Source organism: Diadema antillarum, unplaced genomic scaffold (assembly GCF_040938485.1).
Source record: "Diadema antillarum isolate AM-2024a unplaced genomic scaffold, OU_Dant_1.0 seq00000447_RagTag, whole genome shotgun sequence".
NCBI classification, from domain to species: Eukaryota; Metazoa; Echinodermata; class Echinoidea; order Diadematoida; family Diadematidae; genus Diadema; species Diadema antillarum.
In genome coordinates, this window is record NW_027271421.1 from 565,197 (window position 1) to 585,042 (window position 19,846).

Here is a 19,846-nt window from a genome sequence, read left to right on the forward strand (position 1 = left end):
GAAACGTGTGTTCATTATGCGATGATGGCCGAAAATCAGAAGGAGGATACAAGAAATAGGAATTATTCTTCCAAAAGCTCGTAAGCCTGCATTGAAGCAAAGAGACAGATGAAGTATGATATAACACTTTGACGACTGTTAGACGGACTCAGCAAGAACTATGATCAAAAGTAATTGCATTACCATGGGGATGTGACGTAACGTGAGCTTAACGGTGTGAATCTCGCCAGAGCATATTTTGATTGCTAATTATGCGTACAAAATAACTGTATTCCCCTGAGCTTTGATTGTAGGAGTTTAATGAAGACTTCTGGCTATTTTGCATGTAATTATGTGCACGTGTTCCAGTTTAAATTCTCCCAATACAATAAACTAGACTTAACAGTGGCGGATCCAGAGGGGGCGCACCGGGCTCGTGCCCCCTCTTTATTTTTATTTTTTTGCTAAAACAAAAGAAATACAAAGAAAAAATGGGGGGGGGGGCGTGCGCCCCCCTTTAATTTTGTAAAAGCGCCTCCCCATTACTGAATTCCTGGATCCGCCCCTGCTTAAGTACACATATTATGACCACTGTCAGGAATATATTCACTTTTTTCTTGCCTACTCGTAAAGACAATTCAAAGAGATACGAAAGTGCATGCAAACACACAAACCTTTAAATGTGATGTCCTTTCATGTAATGACGATAAGAAAAACCCTCATCATTATTATCAAAGCGAAGAAGGAACATGCATGTCTGACACGAAAAGACGTTTTATGTACAAACAGCTATTGTATTAGTTCAGACCAAATTATCACTTAGGATTGGATGTGACAACTGATGTCATCTTTATGTGTTATGTATACACTAAGAGATATATATATATATATATATATATATATATATATATATATATATATACACTGGCGGGCCGAAAATTTTGTGAATAAAAACCTTGTTGGAACTACAAATGGCGTACTTGAGACTCCTTCTTCTTCTTCTTCTTGTTATATGTATATATATATATATATACATGTGTGTGTGTGTGTGTATGTATTCGATGATGAAGGACAAACAAAACGTTATTGTTTATTAGTGCATTGGTCTTTGTAATCTAGATCATTCCATTTACGTTAGATTATCACCCAATGTCCCATTGTGTATCTTTAGTTCCAGGCTGTATTACAGTAAATCGCTCCTTTGGGGCTAAAATTGCGTCTTGAATAATGAATGGTTGGATTCTAATGACTGCGATTTCCTTGCCCCCGTGTTAACGGCAAGAGCTCTCTCTAATTACCATCTTTCCCCATCGCATCGTTGTTGCTCCGTCCCTCGAGATGTCTATGGCGACACTAAATCCCCTCTATCCAAACACTGATCCCACGGAGGGTAGAATCAGAGCCGACACGAGGTTAATACTCATCTTCCTCAAGCTCAACGCAAACTCTGGTCATCTACACTGACTTACCATTTGTACAATAAAATGATTGAAAATGATGACTGTGAGAAGCAATGTTAATCTGTTGTAAGCAGCTGTTAAGTAATCCAAGAAATGATTCGTTTTGGAAAAAGACATGATTAAGCGTAAGCTTATATGATACAGCCTTTTTTCTGCAATTGCTCCCCTTATTGTATCTTTAAATGATTTTTCTTTATTAACAATGTACCGTGTAATTTGTATTGAATAATTGTCAATATTTTGTATTCATGGAGTTTATAAATTCTTCTTTAAAAATCCTACGATTTGTACAAAAGAAAAATGTATTTGTATATTACGCTTGTCGTAAAATTGCAGAAAAAAATAGATATCAAATATCAAAATTAAAGGTTGATTGACTATGCAAATCTGCTTCATCAACCGACTAAGATACTGAGTGCAGTTAAACAGCGATAAGATAAGACAAAGTAAGAGACGATTTAATGGACCAAACCATACGAAATCTTTACTCAGTGGGATCTGTCAGGGATCAGTGTTTCAAATTTCAGTAGAAGTATTTACATTTTGTGTCATATTCATACCATTATGCGTGCTTGATGTAAAACACACAAAAATAACTAACTGTAATGAGAATAACTTAGAAAGAAAAAATTGCCAGGTTCTTTCGTAAATATTTTCTGTGCCCCCACCCAAGGCCTTCCCCGAGCGACCTCCCTGCGAGCCCAAAATTCATCAGGCGGTATTATTTTGTTTTGTTCACTGAAAATTGATTTCAACTGTACTAGCTTCAAAATTCATACATCTAATCTTTGCTTGGGGTATGTCGCTTCCTGTATATAGCAGTTATGTATTCAAGTAGTCCACAATTTCTATTGCTTCTATACTGAACATGCGAATTGCTTTATTTTTTGACCACCTGATTTCTTCTATGTTCACATTCAATTCATTTTGCCCGTTGCGAATAAAAGTTTCAAATAATCACTAACTACGTTATTGATCGTTGAGCTTTTGTCTTCATTTTGCTACAAATCGTAGCTCTGTCATGAGATTTCCTGGAAGAACATGTTTTCGAGGAATACATACAGGCATAAACGAAGTCATATAGGAATACACATCACATAATTTATCTAGCTTTTGTGGTAATGCAGGAGTTTATCAGTACATTGTCACTCATTGGCTGCACTGTGTTACTTATACCATGACTTCACCGAACATTACCACAATTTTCTATCATCCTCCATAGAAGTAATGTACATAGATGTATATACATATAATGTATGTGTTATGTGTGAGTGTTGATGAACTCTAACCAAACTGAAACGAACCTTCCTAAATGACTGCAGGATCCCATCCATGGAATTGATATTTTAGCCTTGTTTCTGTTATTGATATCCAGTTTCATTTGGCACATCAAATCCTTGCTTTCTATAATTTTATGCTACATCCACGTTGCAATTTTTAGCAGAGCAGATCATACAAATAATTGTATATCATCCTACCCACAGTATCCTCCCTCCTACTTTCATGCTTAACCTGCTGGTACCTTTACGGCATGTAGCCAGTTCCATTATTTTTCTCTCATCCATCAAATCCTTTCCAGAGAGTGGGAACCCATTCAATCCATTGCGGTGTTGTGTTTCACGGATTAATTAGGCAAGAGTATGAGTTTGTCAGATGTCAGATTAATTACGAAAACAGATAAGAGGTAATTGAGAGAAAATGGCGCTGTTTCTATAATTAGCTCGAATGCACATTTCCAGCGACAAAGATTGCAATTGGACATTTAGAGATTACAGAGCCATTTATTACGCCATTAATTTTCAAAAGCACGTTTTTGAAATAGCCACAAATTGTTAATTTGCCTGCCGACAGAGAGGGGGGTGGGGGGGGGGGGGGAGGGAGGGAGAGAGTAGCGTACTCAGCCAAATTAGAAACATAAATCTCAGGCATCTACATTTTCCGTTGTAATAACTAAATTCATGTCTGTACTTCAGGAAACCAAATTTTTAAGCGGTGACAATTCCACTCGATTGAATCAATAAACCCGTTAATCTTGTGAAACTTCATTTGATTTGAATTTCACTTTACTTATTTGATTTCAATTCTAATTTATTTGATAAAATGTATATTTTATTGGCTGCTTCAGCTTCTTTTAAATAACGATCGTCTTCAAATGCCATGGCGAAGAAGACTAATGGTGTATGTTGACTCCCTCCCCCCCCCCCCAAAAAAAAAAATAGTGAAAGGATGATAGGCAAAATGCTAGCAATATTTCATTACGCCATACTATTATTGTTGGATTTATCGAGTCGTTCTTATCGCATGAAGATACGACCACAGCTACGCTTTCGTTGATACGATTTGGATGGGGAAATTAACATTTTACACAAAAAGGAATCAGCAGACTGGATATCTCGATTGAATACAGTCATAAGACTTGAAGAAAACATTAAAACACTGCCTCACGTAAAAACGAGAATTCTATGAGACAGAAACAAAAGAAATAGTTCAAGTGAAAATTGAATTATATTAGATATTTGCTGGGAATTTAAGTCAATTCCCCTTTTATTTTTTGTTAAAACAAAAGAAATAAAAAGAAAAAATGGGGGGGGGGGAGTCGTGCGTCCCCTTTAATTTTGTAAAGGCGCCCCCCTTTTACGGAATTCCTGGATCCGCCCCTGACTCCTAATAATCATGATCAATCTCGTATGCCGTTCAATTGCGAAAAGAAATCTGAATAGATTCCCACTATCTGACAATGATAATGTTATTATCATTATAAGAATCATTACTGTCCTTTTTGTTATTTATATCATCGCCATCATCATTTAGCAAAAGGACGACAATGAATAATGTGATGTAATATAACTACATCACATTTTTAAAGCAAATTTTACAACTTCTATTGCTTTTGCAGCTTTGATATATGGAAGGCGTTTAGGCGAACCTTATCGTCAATCCTTTCTTTCCCTGGAAGCCAATGCAATGAATATATCAAAGTAATGATGCTAGATAATTACGATGATGTTGATCGAGTAGCTCATACTGTCATACATTATATAAATTGCCCAACTTTGTAAGCTTTGTAATCTTCTTAAATGCATTTTTGACATCTTAGTCAAGAGACCGTTATGTAACAGATATCTAATCGAGTGATTTGAATAGAGGGGTTATGAGGTAGGAAAGCTGTAACCCTCTTAGCACAGATTTCTACAAGCTGAATGGTGGTTTAAAATCTGTATTTGTTTTCTTTTTTTTTACTGACTAGTTCTTTTATGGGGTTAATGGAAATAATGGATGGATGAATGGATGGATGAATGAAACGATAGAGGATTGGAAGGGTAGTAGGGTAGAAATATTATACAAAATATTATACAATCTATATTATACAATAATGTATAGTGTGCGTATTATCAGGTAACATAGCTAAGACTTCTGTTTTCACGTAATTATAATGTTCAATTCAATTCAATTCAATTCAGTTTTTATTTTCCATCCAACAAAGAGTGAAACAAAATATACTATAATATCAACCATGCGCAAAATGATCACATTGTTTGATTACTTACAATCAAAGAAGAAAGAAGTTGAGGGTGCAAGGGACTTTTCGCTTCAAATTCTTCCAAAAGCACCAAATTTGACAGACATGTAGCCCAGACAGCACTATTTCAATTTTTGGTGGTCGCTAAGAAGGGCACCCTCTGGGGGGCCATATTGGATTTAACCAATATGGCCGCCCCTGGAAGCGCCAGTTTAGGCGCCCATTAAAAATCGAAAAAGTATGACATAAATGACCTGTGGGTCAATTTTGGTGCTTTTGGAAGAATTTGAACCAAACACCCTATATTATGCCCTTAGGCCCCGACTAAACGCAATGTGAATCGCAAAGTATATATACTTGTAATATGATATGATATAAGTATAATAACCAATAACACCTGTGCATGCTTTGAAGGATAACAAAGAAGTAGGTATGGAAAAAGAGCGGTCCACTAAAAAGTAAGGCTCGTAATACATGGATTAATCAAAACTAAATTTTCCATAATTTCTGAAAGGTTTTGCTAAGATCTCCCTTATTGTGTGTGTGTGTCATTTTATTTTGTAGTTGTTGTTGCTGCAATTACTCGGAAAAAAAAGTTATGTTTGTGTTTTCACGAATTTTACATGACTATGAAAGGAAACGCTAAAGGTGCTTATGAGCAAGCTGTCACGATACTGACGACTTATATTTAGTCTGAAGGACTGTCGAAGGCAGCGAGAATAGAGTGAGTGCCTTGACTAGGTCACAGCCGCTGTCATGATGGAGGACGCGAACCAGAGACCCCACGATTTAAGACCCATGCATGGTCTCATCTCCATATCCATGAAAACGGCTCAGTACAACCCACTGAGAGTTATGTTATGATATGTTATGTTATGTTATGTTATGTTATGTTATGTTATGTTATGTTATGTTATGTTATATTATGTTATGTTATGCTATGTTATGCTATGCCATGTTATTAGTATGCAAGGATGTAAATGTGAGAAAGTATGAAAAAGAGCTGTATGTAAAAATGATTTACTGAATGAAACTTTCATGGGTAACAATAATTTACTTATATTTTCAAATAATCTTCTTCATTATTTAATTAGTTTCTTCGTGTAAAGTGGGAAGTGAGGGTAATGCTATGAACATTACTTTGACGAAAATGTTCACAATTTGTGTGTGGTTGGAATAGAGAACGACGGAATGTTGGAACTGATTCTTCGCATGTTTTTGTTTTTCAGGTAAGGAGATGGTTGATTACATCGCTGACTACCTCACGACGATTCGATCAAGACGTACTTTACCTGACGTACAGCCAGGTTACTTGAGAAACCTCATTCCAGAAAACGCTCCCATTGAAGGCGACAGATGGAGTGACATCATGTCAGACATCGAGCGGGTGATCATGCCTGGGGTAAGTCTCCAACTAAGGGATGTGATATGTTTTTAATGTGGATGACTGCATGTTGTGCAAGTACATATTATGTCATCACATAAAATATATATGTAATAGGTACACATATATTCCCACATACACAAATAGATATATTGAGCGGATGATTAGAATTTTTAAAATCTGGGACGGTATCATAAATATGCATTCATATACACATTACGATGACATTACTCTTACACCTCTCACTCTAATTTCTCTTGGCATCGTTCTACAATCTTAAGGACTACTGTAGTATTACCTTGACATGTACCCATGGGAGTATTTTCTTTGACTTCCTTAAACGTTTGCCAGGAGAATCATTTCGTGTCATCCCATTACCATGCCCACCCGCCGCGGCTTTTCCTTTATGCCAGGTGGCATTATTTCCCTTCCATACATAATTTAACGAAAGATGTTTCTTCTTATCTGGCAATAACCCGGCTGTTGGCATCATGCAAGTGGAATTTACCCACCAGCCTTATCATAAATCCCCCTTTTGGGAAGAAGTTTGGATCAGTCTGAACTCACTGCAGAAGCCTTCGTCATTCTTGGACGATCAAATCGTCGATGAATCGTGGTCGTTGTGCAGAGTGCTTCCGCGATAAATTGACGTCAAATTGAGAAGACGAGGATCGGTATGGTATCCAAGTCATCTATCCCTACCGGAGGAAATGCATCTACAGCACGGATTAGGGGCGTGATATCGGCGATGGAGGTTAGATTGAAAATATGAAACAATGACGTCATGCCTCAAAACGAGCAAAGTAAAACGGCCTTACAACATCGTCACATAACATGAATAGGGGAAGAGGCAATTTAACATTTACCCTACCTTGTGGTCCCTGCCTAAAGGTTGAGTAGCATCTCATGTCGCATCATTTTCATCACTTCAACATAGCATGGCTGGAAGAGAAGGATGTCAATGCAAACGAATAATGCTAAAACTTGTGGTAGCATTTAAAGCCTGTTTTCCTCTTAAAAGTGACGACAGAATTTAATCTAGTATTTGTTATTTTTGGAAAATTCTTGATGCCATTTTTCTAGATGATGGAAAGTTACCTTTACCCTTTCCTTTCTACTCTATTGGAGGGAATGGGTTTCCGCGCTGGTTGCAGACACACATAACAGACTTGTCATATTCTTGCGCACAATAATACGTATATCACAGTGCGCGCCTGACATCAGACAATTCAGAAATCTATACCAATTTCAACGATATCACTTCATTTATGTCATTCGCTTTCAATTTAGAAGTCGAAAGTCTGAAAGGCAGTAAAGAAAAAAGTGCAGACAAAAAAATCATTATATCAGTCTCCATGACGTCATTCAAATTGATTCAATCTCACTCTGCTAACGATTATTGAAGCCAAGATTGCTTCAAACACAGCATCATTCGGCAGATTGGTCCCGAGAGAACAGAAGAAAACTTTGATAATCTGTCACATAACCAACTGCAGTTTACCCAACAAATTTCTAAAAAGAATTCGTTCCTCTTCGTACTTTTTATTCTAAATGATGTCCTGCGGATAAGTAGAGGATATGCGGGAGTATCACTAAGATTAAGGTTGTATCGTCGCCAATGGCATGTGCCCACTGTCCTATTCTTTAGGTAATCTGGAAGATTGGTTTGTAAGTATTCCACTAGAAGATATAAACATAAAATACGAAATATTTGCAGACAACGAACGGATGTGCGATGGTTTTAAAGTCCACTGACATGCAAAAAGTGCTAGTAGAAAAAATCCCTTTTATCATTAAGTCTAGCATTTATTCATGCATATGTTAACCAATAATCAAAACATGTATACGTTTATTTGAATTTTCCAATAAATTTTGAATCTTATTCTGAATTTTTATTTTGAATTTTTGAAATCTTATTCTTCATATATCTAGGAATCACCAGTCTGCAGAAGAAGAGTATATAATAATAAAGAAAAGGATGGGAAAACTTTAGGAGGAAACAAATAGAAGAAAAGATATATAGAAAGAGAAGCGGAAAAACTGGCTAATCTGAGAAATGGAAGATAAACATAGAGAGAGAGGAGAGATGAATGCAAGTTTACGAATGTAAACAAAGCGGAAGATGTAAGAAAAACTTAGGAGAATGATAGACATATAGACAGGAGGTCCTCTAAGAAGTGAACCCTGTTCTTGCTTTGTCAGCCTAGTGATCGCCACGGGTTTCCATTTATGGGACCCTGTTACTATTTTGGACGAGATTTTCGACGGTGTATTCTGAGAGACAAAATGGTAATTGACCCCAATCACTATCAGCCTACGAGTCACCTTTCCTTCTTTCTTTAGCTTTAAGTACTGCCGGGCGTTCCAGCACATTACCGAGCTAATTTCCTGTGGTATCGGGGCTCTGAATCCCATAAGAGGTGCTACAATTACTTTGGCTGCCTATAGCAGACATGACGCCAAGAGGTGTAGCAGCCCAGGCATCGAAATGAAGACCATGATAGGAATGCTAACTCCAAAATGTGAGCCATCTCTTTGCAGGAGCAGTACACTGTCCTGGCGACACTGAGCTTCTAACTCACACCTTACAGTGGCTAATCGTGTTCATTTTGGCCTCATGGTGGCCAGTACGACAGACCAGAAATCCGTTCACCACCCACCCGGGAGACGTGCCGTTATTCTGGCATTATTCATGGGACAAATTAAGTACATTAGCTACTTTCTTGATAAGTTTGTGACAAACATGTACAAAGCTCGTTAGTTTTTGCAACCTCAGTTAAAAAAAAAAACACACCAAGAAACTCAATTTTTGATGATGACGTGAACAATGTTAAAAGCATTGATAGAATCATGACTACACACAGGAGGTTCATTTCATCAGTTCATCATTGACTTTATTTGGAAATAACATGTTTATTATGTCTGACATGTTACAATATAATGCTTAACCCTCTGTGTGAAACGTTTACTTCCGGGTCATAGGTTTGTGTGTGCACGTGTTGTGCACATTTAACTCATCGGCGCAGTAGAGTTAAAGCTTCTTTGCGGTGAAAGGCGATAAGATGAATATATAATCATACATACATATTAGACGAGACTTTTTCAATTACTGCAAATAGCTATGAAAGTCATACAGTATACTTAAAAGAAATTTACAAGAGCATTTTATGTGCTTAAACAGATCTGCATAGCACTGTTCTTATTTGGTAATTTTGGACGTATCATCTAGGTCACGTCGTTGAAGGATTTTTTTTTAATCCTTCCAATTTCGTGCCAATTTTTCTTTCAATAATTAATCTTTTGATGTGTGTGCACACTTTTGGTTTCTTCTTTTCCGCAACTGCATTATCAAGCTTGTATGCACTATATACTGTACAGTTTTAACTTCACTAAAATCTTTAAGTCAATGAAGAACAGCCTCTGCCGGATTTGAGTGGCCGTGTTGAAATAAATAGAATTATATGTATATATATATATATATATGTATATAATATATATATATATATGTATATACATTCATATATATATGTGTGATAAAAATGTGATAAAAACTTTAAATGCCATTTTAGGTTTTTATCACACTTTTATCACACATATATACATGTATATATATTAACATACATATATGATACATTCATTTACTTGTTTATCTACGAGTATTTATCTGTGTGTAAGCCAGCCTACAGAGTCATCACCTTCCGTGTTTGCTTGCTGTCCACGCCCATCCAGATTACTCATTGGCAGAGTCCTCACATGCACGCTTACTTCCCTGCTCTGACGTCATATCCGTCCATGCTTGGAGATATGTTGGCTGACGCGATTGGCAACTTGGGCTTTACCTGGGTACGTATTCAACATTTTTTTTTTTGGTTGATGATTTAATTACACCTTTGAATTAAAAACATCAAGAAGAAATAAGCAGAGAAGCAAGTGGATGAAATTCGCGGAAGGCCAACAGATCACTGAAAATTACACGACAATGTACAACACTTTGTTGTTACCACATCTTGCCGGTGTAAAGTATAAAGCATCTGCTGGCCTTCCTTTTCACAATCATGCCGTGTTGCCGTGTTTTTGTGTTTATGTCTATGTCTTTATGGGGTTTTTTTTCTGCCCTGTTTGTTCTACAGGGTCTTTATTGTTTTGAATTACCCATATTTTCTTTTCCATAAAAGTCGTTTCACCGTTTTCACGTTGATTGCATGAGATGTCCACAGTATACAAGCACTGCTTTAGTGGACCCTCATTTTTTTCCTCAGAAAATGGATACTGTAACAAGTTTGATTTGAAACTACGTAAAGATGCTTTAAATTTGTTAATTAAGTCAAATTTGCATTATACAGTCAACCATTGTGTACTCATATATATATGCATATATATATATATATATATATATATATACATACATATAAAGACGATGAAGACAAACAAGTTGACATAATGCATTAGATTCCAACTTCATTTATTTGTAAACCAAATTTTCGACCCTTGCACGGGTCTTCCTCAGGGTAACAGTGATATTTGTATTTGAAGCTCAGCACAGAAAAATAATAATAATAACAAAGAAACGACAACCAGGCGCGTTTCTTTGTTATCATTATTATTTTTCTGTGCTGAGCTTCAAATACAAATATCACAAGCAGGAAATCCTTTGCCAGAATCCGCACGCGTTACACTTGTTATTAAAAGTCCTTAACGAATTCCGTAGAAGCGTTTGTTTCAACTCATTTTTTTTACCTAAAGGAAAGCTAATATAGATTTTGCTGCGTATATCATTACACACATCATTATTCTGGGAAGAACTTCTCACGGTACCCCGGAAAATAGCGAAAGGAAACTGTTCTCTCAAAGAGCATGTCAAATTCTTATGGCTCCAAGGTTTTTACCCTCCCTGACAGGTGTTATTTGGTAAAAAGGTCAGTTATCCCGCCAAGTGACTAATGCTGACACAGAAAAGTATATCTCAAACCCTGTTCCAAGATAATTAACGACGGACGTGCCCGTGTGACGTGGAGATGGATGGCTGAGGGTTATGGAAAGAATAAACCTGATGAATAACTAATGAATCGTAGAGAAATCTTGCCTCTTGTGAGCTCCAGCGGCATCAATAACAGCTCACGTCTTTCCAACTGTTCTCATCTCATATTTTATGATACTTTATATCATTCGGTGACATAACTTTTGCTCCGGCCTTGCCCCATCCCCCTTTCAACCAATGTCTTTTGAAACTGTTGAAATTCATGGTAAATCCTTGCTCGTTTGTGTTTTCTTTGGAGTTATATTGCCATTCCAATACAGAATTTGTGCAAGAAAACACTAAACACGTTAGTCATAATGGTGGACGGTAACAAGGAAACATATTGCCTAAATGTCTAAAGACATGGCTAAAACTGCCAGTACCTTTGTTTGTTATCGTTAATCAATCCATGGAGTTGATACACATATGGACTGTTAACGAATGTCTTTCTTTAGTCCCATCATCACCATCACTACCTGATCAATATGCATCTTAATGAGTATATTCAAATGTGTGGACAATGACGATTGTCAATCGTGCATCGTCACTGACAAAAGAACAATTTCCCTCATTTCCATCATTGATTATTTGGCTGAGGTGCCTTTTCAAGATCAAATGCTTTCGAATAAATACCAAACCTCAAAACATTACAAATTTTGTGTTACGAAATTGGAAGTTACTAAAATGTACACTTGTCGACACACATGTAATGTTGCTTAATGTTAAGACATACATGTCTACGTTTGCTCTGAAACAATGTGCGAAAAATGTCAAAATTAGATCGCAAATTACAATCAACCAGCCAAAATATTTGCTTTGTCTTGTAAAGTACGTGTATGTCGCAAATGAGATTGGTTGAGCAATGATTTCCAAATTTATACTTCAACTGCCCATGACTATTTGTGATTTAAGAAAGTTATCATCTTCTGCGCATGTAGTTTCAGAACTACATGCCGTCTTGTTTCTATCCAGGCATTCTGTCGGCGGTAATGATGAGATCAAAGCAGGAAAGCATGCTTAAAATTATATAGTGACTCTTTTGACAGAAACAGGTGCATTAATTAATTAACTGAATGTCCATGTAAAATAAGTGCATGGTCAATCATTAACATCTCCAGTTACATAAACGTATCGTCGAGAAAAGGTTGACATAGAAAAATGCGGTTTATTACAGGCATCGAGTCCGGCCTGCACGGAGCTGGAGAAGGTGGTCATGGACTGGCTGGGTAAGTACAGGACAGACAAATTCATCAACATATCAGTGGTTTTCTCCACTTCATCTTTACTTTTCCTTGGTTATCTGTATCATATACATGCAGCAAAACAGACAGTATCTCTAGCAGTTCCTCATTTCTTCATGATAATATTTCGGATGTTACTTTGCATTGTTAAGACGTTAAATGTTCCGTTTGGTGGCGGCATAGTTGCAGTTATTCGTGAAAACCCTACCCTCACGCTTTTATCTCAGTTACTGTTACATGAATACATTGATGTCATGTGATACTTGTGTTTCGCCAAATGTTGGTTTTTAATCGATTGTGCGTTATTTCTCACTAAAGCAGCAGAGAGAACGATAATCGTCTCCTTACGTTCTCTGCATAATTCACATAATATGTCTTTAATGGTTATTGCCATGACAATTTCGAATGTTCGAGGGGGCTTTAACCGAATGCTTTACACGCATGCACAGTTTTATAGTATACAGTATTCTATGCTTAATCGTGAACATTGATGAAAGATGTTAAATTTTTTACACAGGTGTGTTTTGTCACTTCTTAGCTAATTAAAGAATAAAGGACAGGTGGACAGAGAGCAATGCAAAACAATCATTTCATTAAAACGTATACATTATAGCACGTTTCCCGATCGCCCGCGACATTACCCCCCCCCCCCCCCCCCCCGCCTCAACGTTAACAACTTGCTTACGGGAACAAGGCGTGTTATGTTTAACCTCTTTGAACAATGATATTAAGTTTAAAAATGAAAATTTTCATGAAGATAAAACCTTATATGCTATCTAAGACTGACGAGAACTTCTTGGCTAAGGAATGCTTGCTATATACCAAGTTGTGATGGAAAAAAAAAGATACGCAACATGTCCACTCAGCGCCTTTGGGTAATTCGGACAAAAGCAAAGCAGCGTAATTATGCATTATGCAATTACAACGAGTGGACATTATTGGTCAGTTTCACCAGAAATCATGCAATATTTCTGAGGTGGATGTGTAAGATGCCCTTAATTGCAAGGCATAATTTGTTCGAATCAAGGTACAAAACAAGACGCGACCAGCTGCTAGCAAATCGTGGGATCATGCAGGCAACTCAAGCAAACTAATTTGGCCCGAGATCCTTTGAAAAGTTTAACGTTCAAAAACGTGGCTCCACATTAACATTTCATCATCTCACCGTAGCATTTTTTCTTTCTTGTTAAACAAGGTTAACGAGTTCACCCAGAGGAATTCGAAAACGTTTCAATTTCTCATTGGTCTGATATAGAAGACAGTCACAATACAAAATTAGAGTAGGCTACATGATGGAAGGCTCTCATTTCTGGAAATCAGTGTATCGCGCTGCATCATTCATTGTCTATACAGGGACTGTTTGCAATCAATTTACCTCGGTTTGTCCTCTCCGTGGTCTCCATAGACTGCATTAACAGCAATTTACTTGTCACTAGCACATGACGTATAGCCCCGAGGTTTCGTCCTTTTCACTTCAGGTTTAGAAACCCTTTTAAACTTACGAAACCTGTATTAATTTCTTACGATTATTTTCGTGATTGTGTGTGTATGTGTATGTACGTGTTTGTGTGTTTGTTTGTCTGTAAGTGTGGTGTGTGTGGTGTGTGTGTGTGGGGGGGGGGTGCGCGTCTGCATCTGTGTGAGAGGAGAACGAGAGAGGAATGGGACATGCAGAGCGCACAACAATTTTACATATGTGATTGAGGATGCTGTGGAATAGTGGATAAGGTCCTGACTCCCTGGCCAATCGGAGGACCCAAGTTCGATTCCTTCCCAGTGCTTATATCCTTGGACAAGACGTTTTTACTCCCGACGTCTTTCGACCCAGGTGTTTAGATGGGTAATTACGCCAAAATATATGGCGTAATTCCGAAAGTTCGTTTTTCTTAAGATGAATTAATCCGAAAATGAAGTAAGGTTCGTTATTCCTGAGGTTCAAAATCTAACTTGATTTCGTTTTTTGGGATCAACGAACCTTAAAAAAAAAGAAAGATTTGATAAGTCGAGCTGAAAAAACCAGGTTCTATTTGAATATATTATGTATTACATCTGCAAAATAATGTTCCTTACACTTCACAATTTGTCAGCAAAGGTTTTTTGGGGATCAACGAACCTTTAAAAAAAAAGATTTGATGAGTCGAGCTGACAAAAAAAAACCAGGTTCTATTGAATATATGTATTACATCTGCAAAATAATGTTCCTTACACTTCACAATTTGTCAGCAAAGGCTTTTCGTGGAAATAAAACAACCGCACAAGTAAAATGTTTACGCAGCGGTGAAAATTGATTATTTGTCCGTTAATGAATCCCACGACGCAGACGAGTATTGACAGAATTTCAAACATCACGGAGACATCGCTGTTTACTCACATAAATGTTCTCCCACATAGAAATTGAACGGTCAACTTCATTTAATTTACATCTGTAGGTGGGTATACATTTCCCACCTTATCGGCAAACGTCTGTATAAACTATATAAAATGGATTTCATTCTAATCGAATGTGCTTGACTTTCATGATATTTGGCACTTGACACCTTGCATAAAGGGAGTACCAATCTGTTAGTGTATCAAATTTAATGCTCTTCATTTCATTTTTAAACTTTTATTTCCACTTTAAATGTATAACGTATGAACATTAATCGAGATGCCATACCATTTAACGCGTATCAGTCCTGTCAAAAATAGTGACATAAAAACCGAAATTATGTACAGTATAAAAACAGCAACGTTTGCAATAAACAATATACGACATATCAAAGCTAGTAAAGTAACATTAGAGAGTCTCCCCATATCACTGTGTGTATAGTCTTTGATATATATATAAATAAATGAATATATATATATATATAGATATATATATATATATATATATATATATATATATATATATATATCTTTAATCATTGTGCAGGTAACAGGTGTTGAGTGATCATGCAGTAACCATGGTAACCATAAAATTTCACACAGTAAAGAATTAGCTGGGCACCTATAGAGACAAAGAACTAAAACAAGAAATTCTGAAAAGCAAATGATTAAAGAGTCACTGAAAGCCATTAGGGTATGTTTCTTGAGTGGAATTATCTTTCGTCTAATAGAACATAGAATATGGAGAATTGGATGAATGAATAGTTGCTCTTAAGCAACTATTGTCAAATACTTCTCTGATCTTTTACGCCTTATGTTTTCTTATTTGAGACCGTTGTTAAATACTGATAAATTCAAATATATTTTTTAGATAAGTAATTCATGCGCGTCCGTTTTCTACAACTGACTTCTAAAATCGTTGTACACTGCAAAAAGTCCGGTGTTAAATAGTGAACACCGAGCTGGTGTTAAATTTTCGGTGCTCATTTATGGTGTTAAATTAACACCCCCGGGTGTCATTTCCAAATTTTAAACTGTTTTTTGAAGAGTTTCTTAGTAACTGCACTTCTTGTGGATTTTTAATTTAAACAAGACGATCAAGAATTTTACATTAAAATACTAGATTTTTGAAAAAATGTGAAAATGAATTTACACCAAAGTAACACCAGCTGGTGTGGTCTCTTATTGAAGCTGGACGGGTGTTAAACCATTGATATTAACACCAACAAATATCAAATCAACACCATGTGGTGTCATTTTTGAATTAACACCAGTACAGTGTCAAAATAACACCAGGTACAATGTCAAATTAACACCATGAAGTGTCAGGTGAACACTTTTCAACACCATCACAGTGCATTTTTAACACCTGTGGGTGTGGTCCTTTATTGAAGTTTGATCGGTGTTAGATTTAACACCCGTGGTGTTAAATCTAACACCGATGTTTTTACAGTGTAGAAGACAAAACACATAAAATCATGTTGGTATGTTGAATCATTCTCTTTTTGAAAAATAAATCCCAATCAATAGATGCACAGAACTGTAGTTTTGGTCTCCAGTATCATCATTACAGGAGAAATGCTGCGTTTAGGGAAATTTACCTACAGTCATTTCAATACTGCTTTGAGATGCAAAAAATATCTTGCGATTGGTTGTATCAAATTTCCTCCCGACTCTTTTAGACAACACGCTCATTTACGTGTAACTCAAATCTAAAGTGCCTCAGCTCTGTGCGGGATAATTCAGATAGTGAAGCGAAGTTGATGCAGTTTTGTAGTGAAACATGGCGAGAAGACGCCATGTCATTTTCCAGCTCTGCGACTTAACAAGGTTACGACAGGCCACCGCGTACCCCGTCTGTTGTATGGAGTTATATCTAAGGCCAAAAGCGGCACTGAGTTTAGTGCGCTCTCGTGTTCAATTGAACTCGACCACTATCCTGTCCTCAATCACCTGCATGCCTACCGAAACAAAAACAACGAGCGCTTGGTATTTATAGACGGAAATTGTTTCCTCGTCCATAAGTCGATATCAAATTAGGGAAGATAAGATGATGAAATAAAACCTTTCCCTGTGGTCCAGATCTTCTCTTGCATCATAATACAATAGTTTGGCTGCAAGAGTTGAAAATGATTTCCCCTCCATCGACGGGACGGTGAGCTCAAATGGTCTCTCAGCGCCGCATTCATAATGAGCGTGTTCAAACATGACCACGATGCTATTCTGAAAGGAGTAGAGTTGTGGGACCCAGTAATCGAATAATCTTTGACTGTATACAGACGGGTTATATTTCTTGCAGAAGAAGAGAAATTAAAACCGGCATTGAGAATTAGGACTGCTCCTTGCTCAGCGCCTCTATTTGTTCTGGGAAAATTTGACTGGGCTAATTATCTTTGTCACTTTTGAGACTAACTTTAGTCGCAAAAGTCAATAAAGTCAATAAATAGGGAAAGGAAAGGAAAAGAAGGAAAAGGGGAAGAAGAAGGAAGGGAGAGACAGAAAAAGAAAAGCTTTCCGAGTCCTACCGGTCCACTTTGATGGCAAATATCTTGCCTTTCCCTTCCTGTGCCTATGAGTCAACATATGCACAAGTTTTACACACAAACCTATGGACATGAAATCACAGCGGGTTAAGGGATGTCACCGATGGCTAAGGCAGAGGTTTGTCTCTTAACCCATATCAGTTCAGCTCTTTGCAGCCCTTTGCATCCTTCTTGCGTCATTTACAGTCAGGGGATCTTTTCCTGTCAAAGAATCCTCTTCCAATATAAAGTCGACATGAGGGCAAAATGCCCCATTACTTTTAGAAACGTTAACAAGGCAACGCACGACTAAACCCGTCGTTAAAAGAATGTTCAGTACTAATCTTCCCGACTGCCGGCATTGCTAGCTCTGTGAGACGAGTCAGATGCATTTCAAAGATTTTAAGGATTTATCATCATTAAAGTCTTGAAGATGTTAAGAGGGACAAACTATAGTTCAATATAAACTGATGCAATGGTCCTCCATTGATACCCCTTTCCCAAATGTATCTTAACATCATGCATGAGTGGACACGCTACTAAAAATTGAGTTCACAAACCCTGAAAAAAAAAACACCAAAAATGCGCACTTTTATTTTTTTTTTTCACAAGGGCCCGTGAAAAGACGCCGATAATCGTCATTTTTACTGCATGGCGTGCATGAAAAGGTGACCTTTTGACTGCGCATTGGAAATAATCCGCATTATTTGCATCCACATATTCCAGGTCCGCAATTATGCGGATCGATTGCAGCGTCGAAGTTGTGTGGGTTTTACTCTGATCCCACCCCGATTTCACGACCAAATAAAGCGGATACTATCCGCATAACTGAGTTTGTGAAAGATCAGAGTTCTGTAGAAGAGTCCATCGATATTCCAGCCTGTAAGTATTTTCGGATATGGTTCGTTATTCCGAATGCTAGTTAATCCGAAAACGACATATGGTTCGTTATCCCGAAGATTCGTAGTTCCGAAGACTCATTAATCCGAAAATGTAATAAGGTTCATATTCCGGTCTTTCGTTAACCCAAAAATAAAACAAGGTTTGTCATTCCGAAGGTTCGTTATTCCGAGGGTTCCCTCGTTTCCCTCTCTTCCTCCTTCCCTCTACCTCTCTCTCACTTTCTACCCTGAGCTTGACGGCAGGCACCAAATGAATTAATGGCTATACATGTTACTTTTTGTGTCTTACTGATCATATTCTTGTGATAGTTTTAATGCAACAACAGTTTATAGTGTAAATACCAAAGTAGGCTTTATATACAAATCATGTTCTACTCCGGAAACCAATGATATCTCTGTCACATTAATGGTTCACATTTTAGTATAGTTGTTTTTCCCTTCTTTTTTTATCACATAGGCATACCCCGCTTTTCTTATTTGGTACCATTATCTTCTATCCGTTCTCCGTTTCTTTTTCACAAACACTGATTACTCGGGGCTTACAGCCAAACAAGCTAGCTTTCATGTAGGTCCCGTCATACTTCTCTTTGTTCAACCCCATTTCGATTTTGACCAGTTATCATTACAATTACTGTGTTATTACCATGTATATTGTTTGTTTTCTGCACATTGTTTACCAGGTAAAAGAACTTGTATTATTATTTCTGTTGCAAAGTTCATAAATGAGAAGTATGAAAATAAATGAATTGAATTGAATTGAATTGAATTGAATTGAATTGAAGGTGTATTAAAACGCATCTTCTTTCCATTTTCGGATTAACGAACCTTCGGAATACCGCCATATAATGTTCTGATTAACGAATCATTTTTCATTTTTGGCTTAACTAACATCTAGATTAGGAATTTATGTGTTTTGGAATAACAAACCTTCCGAATAACCAATATATCACCCGCATTTTCAAACAAAAATGGGTCTGAGTCATAGCACATAGTATGTGTAAAAACTATCAAATCTATGGCGGTAGCACAAGGACACTCCCCGTTTGTTTGAAAACAATTTAAGCAGAATTTATCTTCTCTTTTCGGTCTTTATAATAATTACTTTTTTTGTTACCATGACAAAATGTGCATTGTTTCTTTTGGTTTTTATTATAATATCATATACTTTTAATTGCGTTTGATGAACTTTCTTTATCAAATGAATGAAAGTCAATTGACAACTTGTACCGCTTTGAATAATGTTTTTGTTTTCTTTGATGGAAATAAACTATTGAACTGAATTGAATTGAAGTTATTATCCTTGCGTGCGTGAACACTGACCATTGATTTATTCTATGCTTTAATTAATTTCAAAGTAGCGACACGTTGGTACCAAATAGTTTTTTCTTCTTTCATGTACATTTGCAATTTTGTCAAATGATGCCATATAGGTAGAATACACTGGTCGAAATCCA

The 19,846-nt window shown here is 36.9% G+C and overlaps 1 protein-coding gene across 1 annotated transcript in view; it reads left to right on the top strand.

Annotated features, from left to right (window-relative positions):
* Positions 1-19,846, top strand: part of LOC139732790 (aromatic-L-amino-acid decarboxylase-like) — a 43,914-nt gene that overhangs the window by 7,820 nt on the left and 16,248 nt on the right. Inside the window, exons 2-4 of the mRNA XM_071643634.1 lie at positions 6,189-6,361; positions 10,073-10,186; positions 12,535-12,586. Coding sequence (XP_071499735.1) covers positions 6,189-6,361; positions 10,073-10,186; positions 12,535-12,586 — 339 coding nt within the window. The remainder of the gene's footprint in view (positions 1-6,188; positions 6,362-10,072; positions 10,187-12,534; positions 12,587-19,846) is intronic.